Here is a 22,041-nt window from a genome sequence, read left to right on the forward strand (position 1 = left end):
CAATTTCACCCCCTCTCCAGACATTTGGCAGCTATGATATAAAAGATTGCCTTTCCTCCTCAAACCTACTGTATAAGAAAAAGTGCATTGTAGGATTCCACACAAGGAAAGTATTTCTCCTAGTCGAGTATTGAGTTACCACTCCAACTAACACAATTAAATCCTGCCATAGTCCTTCACTGGTAATGAAAAATATACAAGAAGAAAAAATAACAATGTATCCGTGACATATTAAATGTTACATCTGTGTGTATTTCTACAAAACCTCACTTCCTGTTGTCATATTTTAGAACACAGAACATAGAACAGCAAAGGCCCTTCGGCCCTCAATCCTACTCTAAGATCAGACCAATCTACATAACCTTTATTGTACTATCATCCATGTGCCTATCCAAGAGTTGCTTAAATGTCCCTAATGTATCTGACTCTAATATGGCTGCTGGCAGTGCATTCCACGCACCCACCACTCTCTGTGTAAAGAATCTACCTCTAACATCTCCCCTAAACCTTCCTCCAATTATCTTAAAATTATATCCCCTCATTATAGACATTTCCACCATGCGAAAAAGTCTCTGGCTATCCACGCTATCTATGCCTCTCAACATCTTGTACATCTCTATCAAGTCACCTCTCATCCTCCTTCTCTCCAACGACAAAAGCCTTAGCTCCCTCAACCCTTCTTCATAAGACTTGCCCTCCAGTCCAGGTAGCATCCTCACAAATCTTCTCTGAACCCTCTCTAAAGTTTCCACTCTTTCCTATAATGAGGCAACCAGAACTGAACACAATAGTCCAAGTGTGGTCTAACCAAGACTCTATAGAGCTGCAACATAACCTCGTGGCTCTTAAACTCAATCCCCTGCTAATGAAAGCAACACATCATATGCTTTCTTATCAACCTGGGTGGCAACTTTGATGGAACTATGGACGTGGACCCCAAGATCCCTCTGTTCCTTCATACTGCCAAGAATCCTGCTTCTACCCTGTATTCTGCATTCAAATTTGACCTTCCAAAGTGAAATGAATCCAGACGGCCAGATTTCCCTGTATCCCATGCCTCCTTTCTTTCTGAATGAGCCTACCATGGGGAACCTTATCAAACACCTTGCTAAAATCCATGTACACCATATCCACTGCTCTACTTTCATCAACCTGTTTTGTCACATCCTCAAAGAATTCATAAGGTTTGTGAGGCGCGACCCGTCCCTCACAAAGCCATGCTGACTATCTCTAATTAAACTATGGTTTTCCAAGTAATCATAAATCCTGTCTCTCAGAATCCTCTCCAAAACTTGGCACACCACAGACGTAAGACTGACTGATCTGGAATTCCCAAGGTTATCCTTCTTCCCTTTCTTGAACAAGAGAATAACATTTGCTATCGTCCAATCATCTGGCACTACTCTAGTGGACAGTGATGGCACAAAGATCATCTTCAAAGGCACAGCAATCTTCTCCCTCGCTTCCTGTAGTAACTTAGGTTATATACTGTCTGGCCCAGAGGATTAATCTATCCTTATGTTTTTCAAAATTTTCAGCACCTCCTCCTTCCTAACAGCAACCTGTTCTGTGTTCTGTTTCACACTGTCCTCAGAAACATCAAGGTCCCCCTCAGTAGTGAAAACTGAAGCAAAGTACTCAAGAACCTCCCCTACTTCCTCCGACTCCAGGTGCAAGTTCCCTCCACTATCCCTGATCAGCCCAACTCTCACTCTGGCCATCCTCTTGTTCCTCATTTAAGTGTAGAGCACCTTAGGGTTTTCCTTAATCCTATCTCTTAAAGCTTTCTCATGCCCCCTTCCATCTCTCCTAAGTCCATTCTTCCTGGACTAGCTCTCCTAAGTCCTTAAGTAAACTTCCTTCTTCCTACATTAAAACTATACTAAATTTTAAATTCTTATCTCAAACTTAACTTGCAATCTATCTGTGTAAACTTGTCTCAATTACATACATTCACCAGTGGAGGCCTGTGATGCCTCAGTTTTGTCTCAATTCTTCAAACTGTACTGAAGCGAAACTCCTAGACACCGTCCTAAATCGGTAAATGTTTTGTCATCCAGCTATAATCAATATAATGCATGACTCGAAAATGGAGAAAGAATTGACAGATCCTGGTCTAATTAAGATCATAGGATGTCAGAGCACAGAAGTAGGCTATTTGGCCCAGCAAGTCTGTTCTGACATTGAATGACTTCATGGCTGGTCTGATTATTCTCAATTCCACTTTCCTATCTTATCCCCATAATCCTGGATTCCCTTATTGATTAAAAAAATTGTCTATCTCAGCCTTGAATATACTTAACAACCTAGTGTGACAGCCCTCTGTACGAAAGAATTCCACAGATTTACTAACTACAGAAAAAAAAACTGCTCCTCATCTCTGTTTTAAATGGGTGTCAGTTTACTCTGGGATTACGCCCTCTGGTCCCAGACTCTCCACACCTACCTTGGCAAACTCCTAATATTTTCACATGTTTCAATAAGGTCTCCTTGTTTTGCTAAACTCCAATGAAGGAACTGATACAGGAACAAGAGATTAGGAATACAAACAACTAAATAACACAAAGGCAGACTGCAAAATCATCTTTTGGTATGCAACGAAAAAGATTGCAAGGATGAATGTCAGTCCATTACAGGCAGAGAAAGGAGAATTTACAATGGATACACAGAAGAAAACACGCAATTACATTATGTATGTCTTTATGGAGGAAAATACAGAAAGGCTAGTGAACCAAGGGGTTTGTGAAATGAAGAATTGATCAAACACTGCCAGGGTCAGGGGGTTAGATACAGAGTAAAACTTCCTCTACACCGTCCCCCCGTTAAACACTCCAGGGACAGGGGATTATATACAGAGTGAAGCTTTCTCTACACCAACAGACAATCATCTATACCAATGGAACAATGCATTGTGGAAACCACTGAAATAATCTGGCCCATTCTATTATTCTCTTCTATTTATCACTTAACTGCATTTATCTGTTTGTCTTTGGTGTGAATGAGGCTGAAAACAAAGTTTTTTTGCCTTTAAAGCATAGAGCAATTAGATTACTAGGTTGTTTAATTTTGCTTTAAGTTAATATATTGTTAATAAATTGCTAAATCCTTTGTTTAAGATACAAACCAGTGTCTGGGATTGATTATTCAAATGAGTCGTTTGGATCCTTTTGAATCAATTTTGAGGGTCTTTGAAGGTTATAATTTTACTGTGTTGTCAATAAAGAGGTAGAAAGGCTGATATGGTTCAGCTGTCCTCTCTGTATCGCAACACAGTTTATTTCTTAAATGGTGAACATTTGGGAATCATTGATGTCCAAAAGGACTTGGCCTTTTGGACATCAATGAATCACTAAAAGCTGTAATGTTGGTTCAGCAAATAATTAGGAGGTAAATAGCATTTTGGGGGATCTTGTGGTGCAGCAGTAGAGTCCCTACCTCTAGGCCAGGAGACCTAAGGTCATGTTGCACCTACTCCGAAGTTGATTAAAATATCTAGTATATTGTCCTTCATAGCAAGAGGATTTGAGTCAGGTGTTTTGCTGCAATTGTGCAATATCTTGGTCAGACCTCACCTGAAGTATTGTGTACAGTTTGGGTATGCTCACTTAAGGAAGGATGTACTTGCCACGAACTAAGTCCAATGGAAATTCACCGAACAAGACTGAAGGATTAAGTAGGAGAAAGTGAGGAGACTCATTCCTGATGAAGGGCTCTTGCTCGAAACGTCGATACTCCTGCTCCTCGGATGCTGCCTGACCTGCTGTGCTTTTCCAGCACCCCACTCTAGATTGTAGGATTGTCCTCTGAGGACACAGAGAGGAAATTACACCTGCATTCTCAAAAGGTTCAAAGAGTGAGGGACGATCTCATTGAAACTAATAAAGTGCTTACTGGGTTTGACAGGGTGGATGTAGATAGAATGTCTCCCTGGCTGTTGAGTCTAGAATAGTGTAGATAAGTCTCAGAATAAAGGATAGGCCATTGAAGAGAGACATGAGAAGGAATTTCTTCATTCAGAGGATAGTGATTCTTCACAATTCTCTATCCAGACAGCAGTGGAAATTTCTGGATTGTTTTTATTCATTCTGGGATGTTAGTTAACTAACTAGGCCAGATACTAATGACATCAAGAGATATTTGGGTAGCATGAGAAAGTGATATTCAGGTAGATAATCAGCTAAGTTCTAACTGAATGGTGGAACAGTTCAGGCAGGTTCAATAGGATGAATGGTTAATTCCCGTTCCTGTGTTCCTATGACCTGAAATGTTAACACTGTTTCTCTCTACGGGTGCTGCCTGATTGCTTAAGCTTTTCCAGCTTTTAAAAAATCTTATTTCAGAGTTCGAGTTCAACGGCATTCTGTTTTTGTGATCCAGCTGTCTTCCATATGTTTAAAACTAATTAACGGATTCCCTTTAATTTGTGCAATATATTAAAGCTTGTTGGTGAACTTTGCCCTGAACAAGCCAGGATATGGTGTATATGTATTTTGCAGTGCAGTGATATATGGTGGCTTTAAATCTGTACCTGTCCTACTCATTGTGAGGTGATCATTTCTGTAGAAGAGACTCAAGACTACTGTTAGCTGACTAGCCCATATTCCCTTTCCAAACCTTACTGAATACTAGAGAACTCAATTATCATTAATGCAAAGTGTTATCCAATAAAACTGAAGATACATCCTGAATTATTTTAGTATCATAATAGTGTTCAACTGGGATTCTTAAAAAATGCACCAACATTTATTGCAAGGAATCAATGCCTGTGTGTGTTGGAACAGTAACCCCACTCTTAGGTATTAAATTTCGCAACTATTTTATTTCGAGAAAAAAAGAAATAAAACAGGCCAATTTCTACCCAAAAACAGTAGAAACAATCCATTTTTATTGCCAGATTTGTGCTTCAGGAGAGGAGGTTAAAGAATATAGACCATATTTACATGCCGCATTAGATTTGTTCTTACCTGTCACCTGTATATCCAGCTATACAATGGCACTTTCCAGTCACATGGTCACACTGTCCTCCATTATGACAAGGGCAGTCTTGGGTACAGTTGATCCCAAATTTTCCAAATGGGCATGGCTGTGCACAGACCAATCCCTACACCAAGGGTGAAATAAAAATCTCCATTATATTTACATTTCAAACAGAATTTTCAGCTGCTTGGCATATAAATGAATAACGCTTTACTAATGAAGTAAGAAGCATACTTTTCTGGTGAAACATTGTAGATCAATGAATGTGCCCACTTATCTATTATGCAACCTTGATATGTATTATTTAGGACCTTGAACATAAGTTATTCATTGTACAATCACCTCAATGCATTAGTTTGCCTATTAAGATGATTCGTTTTATGTTTAACCCTCTGAATACTATATGCAACCTGGCAAATGCAGTAACTATTCTTTGTGAAATTTTTAAGTAAAAAATTAATGTGTTAAAAGGTATTACTAAAAGCTGACATCAGATAACCATTGAGAAATCTATTTATTTTTGTACATTACTTGAAAATCTAGCAATGATTTTTGTCCTGTTGTTAAGTATTGATAAGGAATATGTATAACAGGAATATTTACTGAGGATGAAAAGTTATTTTTTGTTCCCCTAAACAGTTGTTTGCGTCAATTGTAGTTTAAATGAACAACTTTCCTGCAATGAGAAACACCATTCTCACACTGAAGAGCATTTCCTGTTGTCTAACTAGTTGGGTTTTATACAATATTCTAAAAGGCCATTAGAAGGATAAAACTGAAACTACTCTTTACACGTTCTTAATCTTTTATTTATAAAGATGCGCATTATAAGCAGATACTGTACTTGCTAGCACAATCATCACAGTTTCAGTCTATACCTAGTTAATGTCCATCACCTGCAAACAACTAAACATAATTAATAAACATGATTTGGAGATGCCGGTGTTGGACTGGGGTGTACAAAGTTAAAAATCACCCAACACCAGGTTATAGTCCAACAGGTTTAATTGGAAGCACACTAGCTTTCGGAGCGACTCTCCTTCATCAGGTGGTAATGGAGGGCTCAATCCTAACACACAGAATTTATAGCAAAAATTTACAGTGTGATGTAACTGAAATTATACATTGAAGAATTGATTGTCTGTTAAGCCTTTCATCTGTTAGAATACAATGATAGTTTCACTTCTTTCATGTGTAAATCACAAAACCCTTTTTTTAAAGTTGCATTCTCAGGTTGCATTGTTAACAGCTAACCCGAGAATGCAACTTTAAAAAAAAAGGGTTTTGTGATTTACACATGAAAGAAGTGAAACTATCACTGTATTCTAACAGATGAAAGGCTTAACACACAATCAATTCTTCAATGTATAATTTCAGTTACATCACACTGCAAATTTTTGCTATAAATTCTGTTACGATCGAGTCCTCCACAATTACCTGATGAAGGAGTGTCGCTCCGAAAGCTAGTGCTTCCAACTAAACCTGTTGGATTATAACCTGGTGTTGTGTGATTTTTAATTAATAAACAGTTAACATGGATGATCAATTTGGTTGTTATTTTGGATTTGATCTTGCACATGTATAGTTATTCAAAGCTTTTGTGCTGAAACTCACCTGTTTTCATAGAACCTTCGAGGAGAAAGTGAGGGCTGCAGATGCTGGAGATCAGAGCTGAAAATGTGTTGCTGGAAAAGCGCAGCAGGTCAGGCAGCATCCAAGGAACAGGAAAATCGACATTTCGGGATTCCTGAAGAAGGGCCTATGCCCGAAATGTCGATTCTCCTGTTCCTTGGATGCTGCCTGACCTGCTGCGCTTTTCCAGCAACACATTTTCAGCTGTTTTCATAGAACCCCTGCTCAGATTGATCTGCCAGAGCATTTTGTTTGCTGCACAAGACTGCAGTGTTAGAACTGAATCACAACATACGTTGTAATGTTTGGCATGAGCCCACATTCTGGAAATTATCTTGTCAGCCATATAAATCATCTGTGTCCTCTATATTTATATAAGTCTAAGTTTGAGAATCTTGTAAATTATCCCTTAGGCACCCAACAATGATTGAATACTAGCAAAATACTATTATTTTGCAGACCTTAAAATTGAAAAGGGAATTACCTCTAATTCTAGCAGCATGTTTGATTTGGTGGAAGCATATATAGAAATATATATCTATGTTTATGGAACAGAAGGAAGTCAGGGCAGTGTCCTAGATCCAACCATCTTCAGCTCCTTCAACAATGATTTTCCATCCATTGCATGGTCAGAAGTAGGGATGTTTGCTGATGCCTATACAATGAGCAAGCCCTCAATTTATGAAGCAGTCCTTGTCCACAGTAAGCAAAACCCAGGCTTGGCTGATAAGTGAAAAGTAACATTCACATCACACAAATAGCAGGTGATGACAGTCTCCAACACAGAAGCTAACCATCACTCCTTGACATTCAATGGCATTACCAGCACTGAATTCTCCATTATTAACTTTCTGAGCTGATGTTGACCAGAAACTGAACTGGACCAGTCAAAATAATACTATGGCTACAACAGCAGGCCAGAGGTTAGGAATTTTAAGGCAACTCACTCAACTCCTAATTTCCTAAAGCCATCTAAGAGGCACAAGTTAAGTGTGGGATGAAATACTCTCAACATATCTCATGAATACAATTCCAACAAGACTCAAGAAAATTGGCTCCATCTAGAACCATGCAGCCCATTTGATTGGTACTCCATCTAGCACCTTTAACAGTCACTCCTTTCACCAACGATGCACAGTGGCATCAGTGTGTACTATCTTCAAGATGCACTGCAAACCTTCCAAACCTATGACTTCTAACATCTAAAAGGGAAGGGGCAACAGAGGTATTCGAGCACCACTACCTGCAAGTTCCCCTTCAAGCCATTCACCCGAGATAATTTAGAACTACATTGTCTTTCCTTCAATGTCACTGAATCAAAACCTCAGAACTCTCCATCTCCTAAGGGCTGCAGAATTTCCAGAATGCAGCTGACCACCACAGTCTCAAAAAGGCTGTTCAGGATGAACAATAAATGCTGAGGCTGAGCCAGCAACGTTCATGTTTTATGAACAAAAAAGACAAAGTTACATATGTGAAACTTGAAAGGCCAGATTCCTTCAGTTACAAACTCAAGCCAGCTGGCATCAATGGATTTAAACTACACAGTAGTGGGAATAGAATAACTCTGGGCAGTTCCTCTTTTCCTAGAGAGTAGTGGACCTCTAGACCACATTGTAGGCTGGTATGTATACCAAAGCTTTACTTTCAATTGGCAACTGGACTAATTCTGAGCTGTGTCAGAGATCATTATTCAGTTTTAGAAAATAGATTTTTTTATTCATTCCCAAGATGTGGACATCACTAGTATTTATTGTCCATTCCTAATTGCTCAAAGGGCAGTTGAGAGTCAATCACATTGCAATTGGTCTGGAACCATATGCAGGCCGGACCAGGTAAAGAGGCAGATTTCCTTTCCTAAAGGACATTAGTGAATCAGGTGGGTTTTTCTTGACAATAGTTTCATGGTTACCATTTGTTTCTTAATCCCAGATCTTTTTTTATTGAGTTCAACTTCCACCAAGGCAGGATTTGAAACTGGGTCCCCAGAACATAACCTGGGTAACTGGATTATTAGCCTAGTGATAATACCACCAGGCTACCACCTTCCCTCTAATTAACAGTTAAAGTGCACTTAGTCCATGGTTTCTGTGAAGACTGGTTCTGATTTGTGATTTGGGTTTGGGAGGAATTTTCCAGAGTTTCTTTTTCCAAATTGGGCCAGCTCTCTTTATTTCCTTTGCCTCAGGGGATTTCATGGTTGTGCAGGGAGAAACTGACTAGTTATGATAATGCAGATGTTAGCTTTTCATATGTTTGCATAAAGTGGTCATATATATTTACCATTCTAAACCATTAGTACTGTAGATTTTGAGATAATATCCTTATTCATCTGTTTTTTGGTTGTCCCAAAACATTCATTCTTGTATGAAGGCTAAAAACGTTCTTATGAATTTCTTTCAATGTAAATGCCGTTAAACTCTAACCTTCAGCATTGGCAAATTACACAACTATATAAGTAATACAAATATACCAAGATAGTCACCAAGGCAAATAACCACAGAAAGTGCTCCAAAAGCAAAATCAAAAGTGACCAGTATTTTTGGCAGCAGATAAGTTAACATTCCAGCAAATTGAAGGAATTGCACTGAATACTGAAAATCCAATAAAGGTTCAAATGTGCTGGAAATCCAAAGGTGACTGGTCTCTAGATCGGATAAAACATACTAATTGAAATGTTACTTTATCCTTCTCTTTCAGATGCTGATGGACCTGATTGTATTTCAAGCATTGTTTTCTTTTATTGAAAAAAATCCAAGCTAGTATCATCAGAATCAACATTAGCCAACACTGATTACAAGGTCAATTCCTCTGATGATGAGAAAGAAAACGTACGGTGGATACTGGAAATTGGAAATGAACATCAAAATGCTGGAAATACTCAGCAAATCTGGTAGCATCTGTGGAGTGAGCAACAGAGTTAAATGTTTCAGTCATAGGACCTTTCTCTGCTTCTCCCTCCAAAATGCTGACAGATCTGCTGAGTATTTCAAATATTTTCTGATTTTATCTTTAATAGTGAAGTTGCCTTATTAAAACAAAATTATGAAGAAGCTTTCATCTTTAAACATACCATCCAACCAGCTGGACAAGAGCAATCTCCAGTGATATGGTGACATTTGCCACCATTCTGACATGGGCACCGTAATTCACAGTGGGCTCCATGACTGCCAGATGGGCAGCGTTCTTCACAACTGCAGATTAAAAGTAGACAATACAATTGGTCATTACAACACTGAATGGAAACCTATCAAAATTCTACAGGGCATGCATTTCCTTATTTATATCTAACTATGTGAATATTCAAGTGGATTAAAACCAATAATACTGAATCTGATAACGATCACTGGATCTTGTATAAATTGCATCTCAAGAATTTTCTGTGTGCCATTATATTTCAACACCAGGCTGTTTTGTGCTTGCTGGTGCTTTTTGTAATATCCCACAAGAGAGAGATAAAAAGAACAAGGAAAAAACAGAAGGAAAAATGAAATAGAATGAAACCTTGTGCTAAAATTCTATTACGACACATTTGAAGACCCTCAGACTATTTTTCTTTTACATTGTGATTAATAATAAACAGTCCTTTAGTGTTTCATGCTGCTTTTTAATTGAATCAGCCTTAGAATTCAGTTTCAACAATTGTGGTGCTATGTTATTATGCGAAAGACAGCATATATAAGAAATTTAAAGAAAAAAAATCTTCTATGGAGTTTTTAATGTAACGTTACCAGATTTGTTCAATCACATTTGTTACTTAAATAACTAAACTTTTAAGAGTGTAAAATTTGAAATTTTTCTCTATTTTTCGTGGGCAACTGAGTAATGAATCTGCGCTAATACTCAGATTTGACCAGTATCATTCCATGCATTTTGTGGGGATCAATTTTGCCTTGTTCTGTTTTCAGGTATGAAATGGCTGCTGTGCGTACATGCTGGAATAGATGTCTGGAGGCTAGTCATTTTTAGGGACACCAGTTTGGGTTACTTTTAACATTGAGGGCAGATCTTAGGTTGTTCCAAGAATAGCGGTAGGAAAGGGAATAGAATGGGTCCACGTTACTATCAAGTATTGGTGATGACTTCCAACTGGAAAGTGTAGGCACAGAACATGTCCAGCCAAATTTCAGAATTGATTTGCAGAACATATGTTGAACCCTTAATGCCCATAGAAGACACTTATGTTTGTTTTTGATGGCTGTTAGGGTGTTAATAAATTTCAGGCATGCTAATATGGTATCAGATTTACTTCAGGTTCTTGGAGAGCACAGTCACTTCAAATCGATGCTTTTTACCTCTGTTCTGCCCATGACAAACTATGCCACAAAATGAAGTTTTACTTGATTCATTTTCAAAAATGTGTACATCTGGCAGAATACCTGCATACTGGCTCAAAATTAACTTTGATCTACTATAGGAAGATTACTGCATTTAGAATTAGCCCAATGGTAGTGGAAGAAGGAATTTAATCACTTTAATTATGCTGTAAAATATTCAACAGTAACGTACATCATGTTCAACCAGTACTTAGAAAGCCTTTCACAAACTGTGCAGATACATACATATGTCTTCTGGTACAGTAAAAACAACTCTATTTTATTTTGACATTTGTGTCAGTTTGTGGTTCTGTTATATTGTCTTGATTCTTTCAGTTGAAAACCTGTGGTAAGGAAGTGATATTCAGTCACAAACATGATGCTCGCCTCTAATGAGTAAAAATGCATTCGGATATGCTACATGTGAATATCTGCAGTCTACATAAATAACTAAAATAAAGTTTGTGAGAAGATTTGTAGCTCGGATGCTCGTTGTTGTGGTTCTGTTAGCCAAGCTGGGAATTTGTGTTGCAGACGTTTCGTCCCCTGTCTAGGTGACATCCCCAGTGCTTGGGAGCCTCCTGTGAAGCGCTTCTGTGATCTTTCCTCCGGCATTTGTAGTGGTTTGAATCTGCCGCTTCCGGTTGTCAGTTCCAGCTGTCCGCTGCAGTGGTCGGTATATTGGGTCCAGGTCAATGTGCTTATTGATTGAATCTGTGATAGAGGTGAACAGTGCCGTTACATCGAATGAGACCATGGCTTCTTCCTTGTCTATGTGTATATTCCTGATGATGTCCAAGAATTCTTGTGTTGATTGTATAGAGTGTCTGGATCCGCTGATCAGATGTTTCAGTTTCTGCTGTAGTTCTTTAGCCAGTTTGTGAGATGGTGTCTCTGGTAGTGATACTATGGATATGAGTAGGATGCCTGGTTTGTGCACTTTAGGTAGTCCATAGAATCTGGGGGTGTTGTTGCTTTCAGGTTTCATTCTTTGTAGGTCAAACCTGGTTATCTGTCTGTTTTTTTGTAGGTTCCTCAGTGTGTTGTTTATCCTATTGGTGAGCTGTGGGGTGGGGTCAAACCCCCTCTTTTGGTAGGTGTTGGTATCTGCAAGTAGTTGTTGCACTTTCTGGATGTGTTGTGCTTTGTCCAGGATGACCGTCATTCTACCTTTGTCTGCTGATAGTATGATTATGTTCTTATCGTTTCTTAGTGATTTTAGTGCTTCCCTCTCCTTGGTGTTGAGGTTATGTGTTTGTCTTTTCCTTGTTATCGGAGGTACAATACTTTGTCTCACTGTTTGTTGTGTCTCTTCTGTCAGTCCATTGTTCCTGAGTGTGCATTCTAGTGCTGCTAGGAAGTCTGCTGTCTTAGCGTCCCTGTGGTTGTAGTTGAGTCCCTTGGCCAGTATTGTTCTTTCCGTGTCTGTGAGCTGTCTGTGGGAGAGGTTTCTAACCCAGGTGTGTGTTGTGGTGTCCTCTCTGTTGTGTTAGTTTGGCCATTTTTTCTTTCAGTGCCATTTTTTTTGCGGCGTGTGGTCCTGTTCTGTCCTATGGTGACGGCCTGTTCTATGGTCCGGGTCCATTCCTGATTGGTGGTTTTTGAAATTAATGATTTTTGGCGCGCAATTTCTTGTCTGTATTTGTGAAGTCTGTTGTAAGCGTCTGTAATCATTACCTGGATCATCCTGAATCCATTCTGTCTGACTGTGTCCCTGGCTTGTGGGTTGTTGACTGGTGGTCTGTATCTGACACATGGTGGAAGGATTCGATTCTTTCAGCATTCATGCAGGAACAGGAGTTATTCGTATGTGGCGCTTAGGCGGTTGGCACAGGATTCCGATCTCCTGGCTTGTCTTAGCGTCTCTCGCCCGTAGGTGTTCAAAGTTTGTGAGAAGATTTGTAGCACGGGTGCTCGTTGTTGTGGTTCTGTTCGCCGAGCTGGGAATTTGTGTTGCAGACGTTTCGTCCCCTGTCTAGGTGACATCCTCAGTACTTGGGAGCCTCCTGTGAAGCGCTTCTGTGATCTTTCCTCCGGCATTTGTAGTGGTTTGAATCTGCCGCTTCCGGTTGTCAGTTTCAGCTGTCCGTTGCAGTGGTCGGTATATTGGGTCCAGATCGTTGTGCTTATTGATTGAATCTATATTCAACAAATTCAATCAATAAGCACATTGACCTGGACCCAATATACCGACCACTGCAACGGACAGCTGGAACTGACAACCGGAAGCGGCAGATTCAGGAGGCTCCCAAGCACTGAGGATGTCACCTAGACAGGGGACGAAACGTCTGCAACACAAATTCCCAGCTCGGCGAACAGAACCACAATAACTAAAATAACTAAATAGCTAACTAAATATCTAACACTTTCCAGTTGGAAGTCATCACCAATACTTGATAGTAACGTGGACCCATTCTATTCCCTTTCCTACCGCTATTCTTGGAACAACCTAAGATCTGCCCTCAATGTTAAAAGTAACCCAAACTGGTGTCCCTAAAAATGACTAGCCTCCAGACATCTATTCCAGCATGTACGCACAGCAGCCATTTCATACCTGAAAACAGAACAAGGCAAAATTGATCCCCACAAAATGCATGGAATGATACTGGTCAAATCTGAGTATTAGCGCAGATTCATTACTCAGTTGCCCACGAAAAATAGAGAAAAATTTCAAATTTTACACTCTTAAAAGTTTAGTTATTTAAGTAACAAATGTGATTGAACAAATCTGGTAATGTAACTTGTGCACGTTACAAAAATCAATTCTGAGACTTGCATTCCTCAGAATCGTGCATAATGCTTTTTGTGAAAAGTGGTTCTCTTGGTGACTTATTCCAGTTCTACTAAGTAGTTGCTTTTGCTACAGATTCTGCACTATACTGTAAAGTGTGTTTTCCCCACTTCCCAATGGAGATCTCAGTCATGTAGTTTTAACCTTAACTAGATGATATCTTCAATCATGTTGGATTAGACATTGATACTGCATCACAAAGTGGGTTTGCAGTTTCAAACATATACTAATCGCAAAAGAACAAATAAGAAAACATAGATGCCCCATTGCTGTGCAGGAAGAAAAATGTGAAGGGATCATGCTAACTCAAGACCATTTTATTATATCTCTTCACATCAATTATAAATTGGAAGCAGTAGTAATCTTCTGCCAAACTGAAAATACTGAAATCTCAAAATCATGAACAGGCTGGACAGGGGAGATGGGGAAACGCTGTTGCCACAATAAAAGGGACAAGAAGAAGAAGGCATAGATTTAAAGTTTAAAAATCACACAACAAGTTATAGTCCAACAGGTTTATTTGGAAGCAGTAGCTTTCAGAGTGCTGCTCCTTCGTCAAGTAGCTATGGAGCAGGATCATAAGACACAGAATTTGGAGCAAAAGATTACAGTGTCATGCAACTGAAATGGTATATTGAACAAACCTAGATTGCTGTTAAGTCTTTCATCTTTTAGAATGGGTTGCAGGTTTTGGTTCATTAATATGTAAATCCCAGAACTTCTTGTATGTCACATTCTCAAGATAACTGAAGGTTTTATAAAAAAAGGTGCCATCTCAGCTCAGACAATGCATTAAAGATGTGAAGTTAGAGTCTGCCTGTAAGCCAATCTTGAGTCAGACTGGTTCTATTTCGAAAGTAGGAATTTATAAAATATTACATGGAATGTCTGCACTGACTGCCAGCAAATTATGTGCTTTTTGAGCAAAGTAGAATGTATCTGTAAATGTAAATTCACCCCATAGACTTATATGTGTGTGTGCTTGCATGAGAAAGAGAGAGAGGGAGAGAGAGAGAGAGTGTGTGTGCATGTGAGTGTGTTGTGTGGGTGTGAATGTGGGGAGTGTATGTGTGTGTGTATGAGAGAGAATGTGTGTATGAGAGAGGGTCTGCGTGAGTGTGAGAGAGTGTGTGTGTACGCGTAAGAGAGTGTGTAGTGTTGTGGGGTCACATGTAGTGTGACATGAACCCAAGACTAATTGGTCTTGTGGCAGACATGGAGAAATTCATCAGAGAAATGAGACTCTGGGAATTCGTCCAAGATGCCAGTAGCTATCCCAATGAGCCAACTGATGAACTGGAACAGTCATCAGAGAGATCAACAGTGGAGCCACCAAAGGAGACGACGATTTGGACCCCTCCAGAGTGCCACTGCCCTGGGCTTGACATGTACGCTCAAAACATCAGGAAATGTGTAAGTGCCAGATTCACCATCCGCAGTCTCAAGGGAGAGCAAAACATCACCCGGTCACTTTGCAGTACCATCCATGCTCTCAAAACCAATTGCAACTTTGTCATCAAACCAGCAGATAAAGGAGGAGCCATCGTCATTCAGAATAGAACAAACTACTGCAAGGAATTATACCGACAACTGAACAGCCAAGAACACTACAGGCAACTACCAGCCGATCTAACCAAAGAACACACCCATTGAAATCCAGCCCTTCAGAGCTCCATACACACTTTCATCCCATGTACTTCTCACATAGGGGCTTCTAATGCCTTTTGAAGTTGCACAAAGCCAACACATCTGGACGTCCCATCATATCAAGCAACGGGACCCTGTGTGAGAACCTCTCTGGCTATGTTGAAGGCATCTTGAAACCCAATGTACAGGGGATTGCCAGCTTCTGTTCGCACCACTACAGATTTCTTACAGAATCTCAGCACCCATGGACTAGTCGAACCAGGAACATTCCTCATCACAATGGACATTTCAGCACTCTACACCAGCATCCCCCACTATGACAGCATCGCTACAACAGTCTCAGTACTCAATACCAACAATTGTCAATCTCTGAGCACCATCCTACAACTCATCTGTTTCATTCTTGACCACAACGTTTTCACCTTTGACAACTAGTTCTTCACCCAGACACAGACAAGAGCCATGGGGACCAAATATGCACCTCAGTATGCCAACATTTTCATGCACAAGTTCAAACAAGACGTCTTTGCTGCATGGGACCTCCAACAAGCATTATACACCAGATATATTGACGACATTTTCTTCCTCTGGACCCATGGCGAGGAGTCACTGAAACAACTACACAGTGAAATCAACAGGTTTCATCTCTGGAATCCAAGATGGTGGCAACCTAGGAGGATCGTGGTTGCTGGGGTCCGTGCCACAACAGAGCTAGAACCCATCCCATCCATCTTACTGTGAATAAAAAAAAGTCAAAGAAAAACAGAACCTGAAAATTTTACTTACCTTCATTTTTGCTGCAGGAGAATGCCGTAAAAAGTAGGAAGTTCGCCTGGGGCCGGGGCTGCGGCTCAATCCACAGAGGCAGTGGACCTGCTTACTCACCAGGCCTTGGTTGATGATCTTGCCAAATCTCATGAGGTCCTCGGGAAGCAGATTGAAGAAAAAAAGTCAAGGAAAAGCTGGCCCCGGTCTCTGCTATGCTGCAAGACCTGCAGAAAAGAACTGATGAGCTTGTGTGCCGGGCCACAGGGGTGGAGGAAGAGGCTGATTCATCCAAGAGGCAAAGTGAAGCCATGGTTTGCTGTATCTGTGGAAGACCTTGAGAACAGGGGCAGAAGAAAGAACGTTCGTGTTGTTGGCATGCTAGAGGAGACGGAAGGTGAGTGGCCAGTGGAATTCTTTGAGACGCGATTCCCAGAACTCCTTTGTTTGGAGGCTGAAAAGGGAAGGATAAAGATTGAGAGAGCCCACCGGGTCACGGCACGAAGGCCAGGAATGGACCAATGCCCTCATCCTGTCCTGGTACAGTTCCATCATTATAAAGACAAACAGAGAGTCATGGAAGCTTCCAGAGCCCAAAGGAAGGATTCAAGGGTGTTTTATGTGCAAGGGTTCCAGGGTCATGTTTTTCCAAGACTTTTCAGCGGCAGTGATTTGGAAAAGGAAGTCCTACAACGACGTCAAGATGAGATTGAGAGAGTTTGGGATCCAGTACTCTCTAAGGTATCCAGCGGTGCTTCAAATTAATTAAAATTTATCTGTACATTTATTTGACTCACCAGAGAAAGTGAGGAACTTTGTGGACACACTGACTTAAGCCAGACGACTGAAAAGGCACAGATAACAGAGTTGTTTGGGTTTGTCCTTGTTTGGAGAGGACTTCGTGGAGTCTCCTTTTGTTGGTAATAAGTTGAATTACATTTTGCTTGAGATGAATAGAATACTTACCTTTAATTTCTAAGTTAAGCTATACCAAGGAATGGATGACGTATTTACTTTTACCTTACTTGTGTATTACTAATCTTGTTTTTCTACCAGTTTTTTGTGTTTGTGTTGTGACCCTAACTAGTAGGAGTTAAGAGGGCGGTGGGGATGGTTAGTAGGGTTTTGAGATGTGTAGGTGCCCCCTTTGAATGGGGGCTAAATTCCTCTAATCAGTGCCTTTGGCACTTTTTTGTTTTTCTGTTTGTGGTGTATATAGTTTTTGTAGGTTTTGTAAGTTTGTTGATTACAGCTGTTTTAGTTTATGTAGTTTTTGTGCTTTGTGGACTTTTTTGTACTGAAACTCAGCAATTTGTAGTTCAAGTTCTGCCTTTCTGGAGTCTAAATGGTGTAATAGAAGGTTATGGCTAAGGATGTGTTCAAGTGGTGTACCTGGAACATTAAAGGGAGTAGCCAGTCAAGAGGAATAGGTACTTTCTAGTCTTAAAAGGGAGAGGGTGGATGTTGCCTTATTGCAAGGAAACACACCTAGATGATGCAGAGCATCTGAAACTGTGATAGAATGGGTATGATCGGGTTTATTACTCATCTTTCAATACGAGGAGTAGGGGTGGCCATATTTGTTAGGAAGAATCCCCAATATAAATTGTTACAATGTATTAAAGACGCACATAGGAGATTAGTAAACCTTAAAGTTTTGATAAATAGGGAAGAATACAGGATATTGAATGTTTATTGTCCCCCGGCCCACCCTCTCAGGTTCTTGATAGATGCACTTTCTAAACTGGTTAGAACATAGAACATAGAACATAGAAAAATACAGCGCAGTACAGGCCCTTTGGCCCTCGGTGTTGCGCCGATCCAAGCCCACCTAGCCTACACTAGCCCACTATCCTCCATATGCCTATCCAATGCCCGCTTAAATGCCCATAATGAGGGCGAGTCCACCACTGCTACTGGCAGGGCATTCCATGGACTCACGTCTCGCTGAGTAAAGAATCTACCCCTAACATCTGTCCTATACCTACCTCCCCTTAATTTAAAGCTATGCCCCCTTGGAATAGCTGCCTCCATACGTGGAAAAAGATTCTCACTGTCGACCCTATCTAAACCCCTAATCATTTTGTACACCTCTATCAAGTCACCCCCAAACCTTGTTTTCTCCAATGAAAACAGCCCCAATTGCCTCAGCCTTTCCTCATACGATCTTTCTACCATACCAGGCAACATCCTGGTAAACCTCCTCTGCACCCGTTCCAGTGCCTCCACATCCTTCCTATAGTATGGCGACCAAAACCGCACACAATACACCAGATGCGGCCGCACCAGAGTTTTATACAACAGCAACATGACCTCAGGGCTCCGGAACTCAATTCCTCTACCATATCAGCATATTATCGTAGGGGGGGATTTTAATTGTCTAATAGACCCTATAGTGGACAAATTGCTCAAAGGCCCCCTGATATCTTCTTCACGATCTAAGCAATTAAGGGTTTATGTGTTGAACTAGGATTGGTAGATGTTTGGAGGCACCTTTACCCTACTGGCAGGGATTTTACATTTTTCTCAAATCTGCACAAATGCCATACCAGGACTGATCCCTTTTGGACTCCCACACCACATTTGGATTTGGTGGTGTCATGTACAATTGGCAATATCACTGTTTCTGATCATGCTCCAGGTATCTAATAGTCAAGAGTAAGGATACTATGGTAGGTTCAAGGCACTGACGACTGAACCCCTTCATTCTTAAGGATAGCAAGTTTACTGAATTCTTTTCTACTGAATTCAGGGCTTTTTAAGACATTAATTCAGGTTTGGCCAGTATTCCATCCATTCTCTGGGAAACCGCTAAAGCCTATGCCAAGGGGTTAGTTTTTTCCTATTTTGCCAGTAAGAAACTGCAGAAGGGTGAGCAGCAATGCTTACTCGAGACACGCTTGAAGGCAGCTGAAAAGGCATACTTTGATAGGCCCTTGTTGGCTAAACTGCAAAGGATCATAGTGCTTTGTTCCACACTGAACTCTACGCTCACACAGACAGCTAAGACAGAACTTACATTTGCAAAACAAAGCCTGTTTGAGCATGGGGAGAAGCCAGGCAAGTACTTAGCGTATCTTGTCAGGAAAAGGAGTGCTCCCCAAACCATTACCTCAATCAGGGAAGTTATGGAAATTTAACCCATGATTCTAAAAGGATTAATGTGACATTTCAGAAATTTTACTCCAAACAATACTAGCCTGAAAGTTGAGAGAATGGGCAGGTTAGGATGGAGTCTTTGTACCTCCTGGGAGTGACCCCTGAGCAAGAGTCTCTCCTTAATGCCATGTTGTCAGATCAAGAGGTTCAGGAAGCTGTGAGGCAGCTTCAGAATGGAAAGGCGCCTGGTCCTGATTGACTTCCCTGTGATTGTTATAAGGAATTTATAAGTATACTTTCAGGACTGATGCTTACTATGTTTAACGATTCACATAGTCATGGCTTCCTCCCATCTTCTTTAAGAGAGGCAAATAAAAAAAGGGTAGTGTCCGAAGGACTGTGCTTCCTATAGACCCATCTCACTCCTGAATAACGATTTCAAAACCCTATCTAAGACTCTTGGACCAAGACGAGAAACTGTGCTGCCCTCCATCATTAAGGAGGATCAGATGGGTTTTACAAAATGTTACAGATCGTTGAATAATGTCAGGAGGTTACTTAATATGATCCAAGTATGTCAAGAATGATCAGTACATGAATTAGTGATTGCTTTAAACATGGAGAAGGCATTTGACCAGGTTTCGTGGTCAGATCTTTTTTTAAACTTTAAAGTGGTTTGGCTTGGGTGAGGTCTTTATCAGAGCTGAAAATGTGTTGCTGGAAAAGCGCAGCAGGTCAGGCAGCATCCAAGGAACAGGAGAATCGACGTTTCGGGCATAAGCCCTTCTTCAGGAATGAGGAAAGTTTGTCCAGCAGGCTAAGATAAAAGGTAGGGAGGAGGGATTTGGAGGAGGGGCATCGGAAATGTGATAGGTGGAAAGAGGTCAAGGTGAGGGTGATAGGTCAGACTGGGGTGGGGGCGAAGAGGTCGGGAAGAAGATTGCAGGTTAGGAAGGCGGTGCTGAATTCGATGGATTAGACTGAGACAAGGTGGGGGGAGGGGAAATGAGGAAACTGGTGAAATCCGAATTCATCCCTTGTGGTTGGAGGGTTCCTAGGCGGAAGATGAGACGCTCTTCCTCCAACCGTCGTTTTGTTGTGGTCTGGCGATGGAGGAGTCCAAAGACCTGCATATCCTAGGTGGAGTGGGAGGGGGAATTGAAATGTTGAGCCACAGGGTGGTTGGGTTGGTTGGTCCGGGTGTCCCAGAGGTGTTCTCTGAAACGCTCAGCATCTGCAGACCTCACTTTCTCCTCTGAGGTCTTTATCAGATGGGTAAAGGTTTTGTACAGTGACTTTCTTGCAGCGGTCCTCACCACTGGAGTGCAGACAAGCAATATTCTTAGGGGCAGTTGACATGGCTGTCCCTTATCAATATTGCTTTTCACATTGGTGATTGAACCACTGGCGAAGGCAATACGTAGGAATCCCAATATATCTACTCCAGAAGTGGGGACAAAGTTGCATAAGATTGCATTGTATGCAGATGATGTTCTTGTCTTTTTATCAAACCCAACCGTTTTGGTGCCTCATCCGATACAATGCATTAATTTGTTTGGCAGCTTTTCACGTTACAAGATCAACTTTGCCAAGTCAGAGGCCATGCCCATGGGTGGTCTCCTGAAAATGCCTAGTCCTGAGGACGAATCTCAATTTCCCTTTAGATGGTCACATGAGGGCTTTCTCTATTTAGGTATATTCATTATCGGCTATGTAAAACCAATTTTGCCCATTTATTCAACAGAATCAAATAAGATTTTGAAGATGGGAGGTGCTTCTGATCTCTTGGTTAGGTCGGATAGCTCTCATTAAAATGAATATTCTCCCCCGTCTGCTGTATCCTATATGAATGCTTCCTCTGCTCTTTATCAAGCAAACATTTAAAAGACTGAATGGCTGGTTCAGTTCCTTTACCTGGTATCGCAAGCGGCTCCTTATTAAACTGACTAAACTCCAGCTACCCCACAGACTGGGAGGAGTGGACCCCCCAGATATCAACAACTCATAGCTATCTTACGTGAATGACTGGGCCCAGGACTGTCTGGAGTCTAAATGGTTAATAGAAGATTATGGCTAAGAATGTGTTCAAGTGGTGTACCTGGAACATTAAAGGGAGTAGCCAGTCAAGAGGAATAGGTACTTTCTAGTCTTAAAAGGGAGGGTGGATGTTGCCTTATTGCAAGAAACACACCTAGATGATGCAGAGCATCTGAAATTGTGATAGAATGGGCATGATTGGGTTTATTACTCACCTTTCAATACGAGGAGTAAGGGTGGCCATACTTGTTAGGAAGAATCCCCGATATAAATTGTTAGAGTGCATTAAAGACGCACATAGGAGATTAGTAATCCTTAAAGCTTTGATAAGTAGGGAACTCGGATTGGTAGATGTTTGGAGGCACCTTTACCGTACTGGCAGGGATTTTACATTTTTCTCAAATCTGCACAAATGCCATACCAGGACTGATCCCTTTTGGACTCCCACACCGCATTTGGTATGCTTTTCTTTATTGGTCAGAGTATTGAGTACAGAAGTTGGGAGGTCATGATGCGGCTGTACAGGACATTGGTGAGGCCACTGTTGGAATATTGCATGCAATTCTAGTCTCCTTCCTATCAGAAAGATGTTGTGAAACTTGAAAGGGTTCAGAAAAGATTTACAAGGATATTGCCAGAGTTGGAGGATTTGAGCTACAGGGAGAGGCTGATCAGTCTGGGCTGTTTTCCCTGGAGCATCAGAGGTTGAGGGGTGACCTCATAGAGGTTTACAAAATTATGAGGGGCATGGATAGGGTAAATAGGCAAAGTATTTTC

At 40.9% G+C, this 22,041-nt stretch overlaps 1 protein-coding gene across 1 annotated transcript in view; it reads right to left on the reverse strand.

The window, feature by feature from the left end:
* Positions 1–22,041, reverse strand: part of megf11 (multiple EGF-like-domains 11) — a 359,538-nt gene that overhangs the window by 114,905 nt on the left and 222,592 nt on the right. Inside the window, exons 5-6 of the mRNA XM_043674616.1 lie at positions 9,683–9,803; positions 4,965–5,101 (exon numbers count right to left, since the gene is read on the reverse strand). Of these exons, the coding sequence (XP_043530551.1) occupies positions 4,965–5,101; positions 9,683–9,803 (258 nt within the window). The remainder of the gene's footprint in view (positions 1–4,964; positions 5,102–9,682; positions 9,804–22,041) is intronic.

This window comes from Chiloscyllium plagiosum, chromosome 32 (genome assembly GCF_004010195.1).
Source record: "Chiloscyllium plagiosum isolate BGI_BamShark_2017 chromosome 32, ASM401019v2, whole genome shotgun sequence".
In the NCBI taxonomy this organism is placed as follows: Eukaryota; Metazoa; Chordata; class Chondrichthyes; order Orectolobiformes; family Hemiscylliidae; genus Chiloscyllium; species Chiloscyllium plagiosum.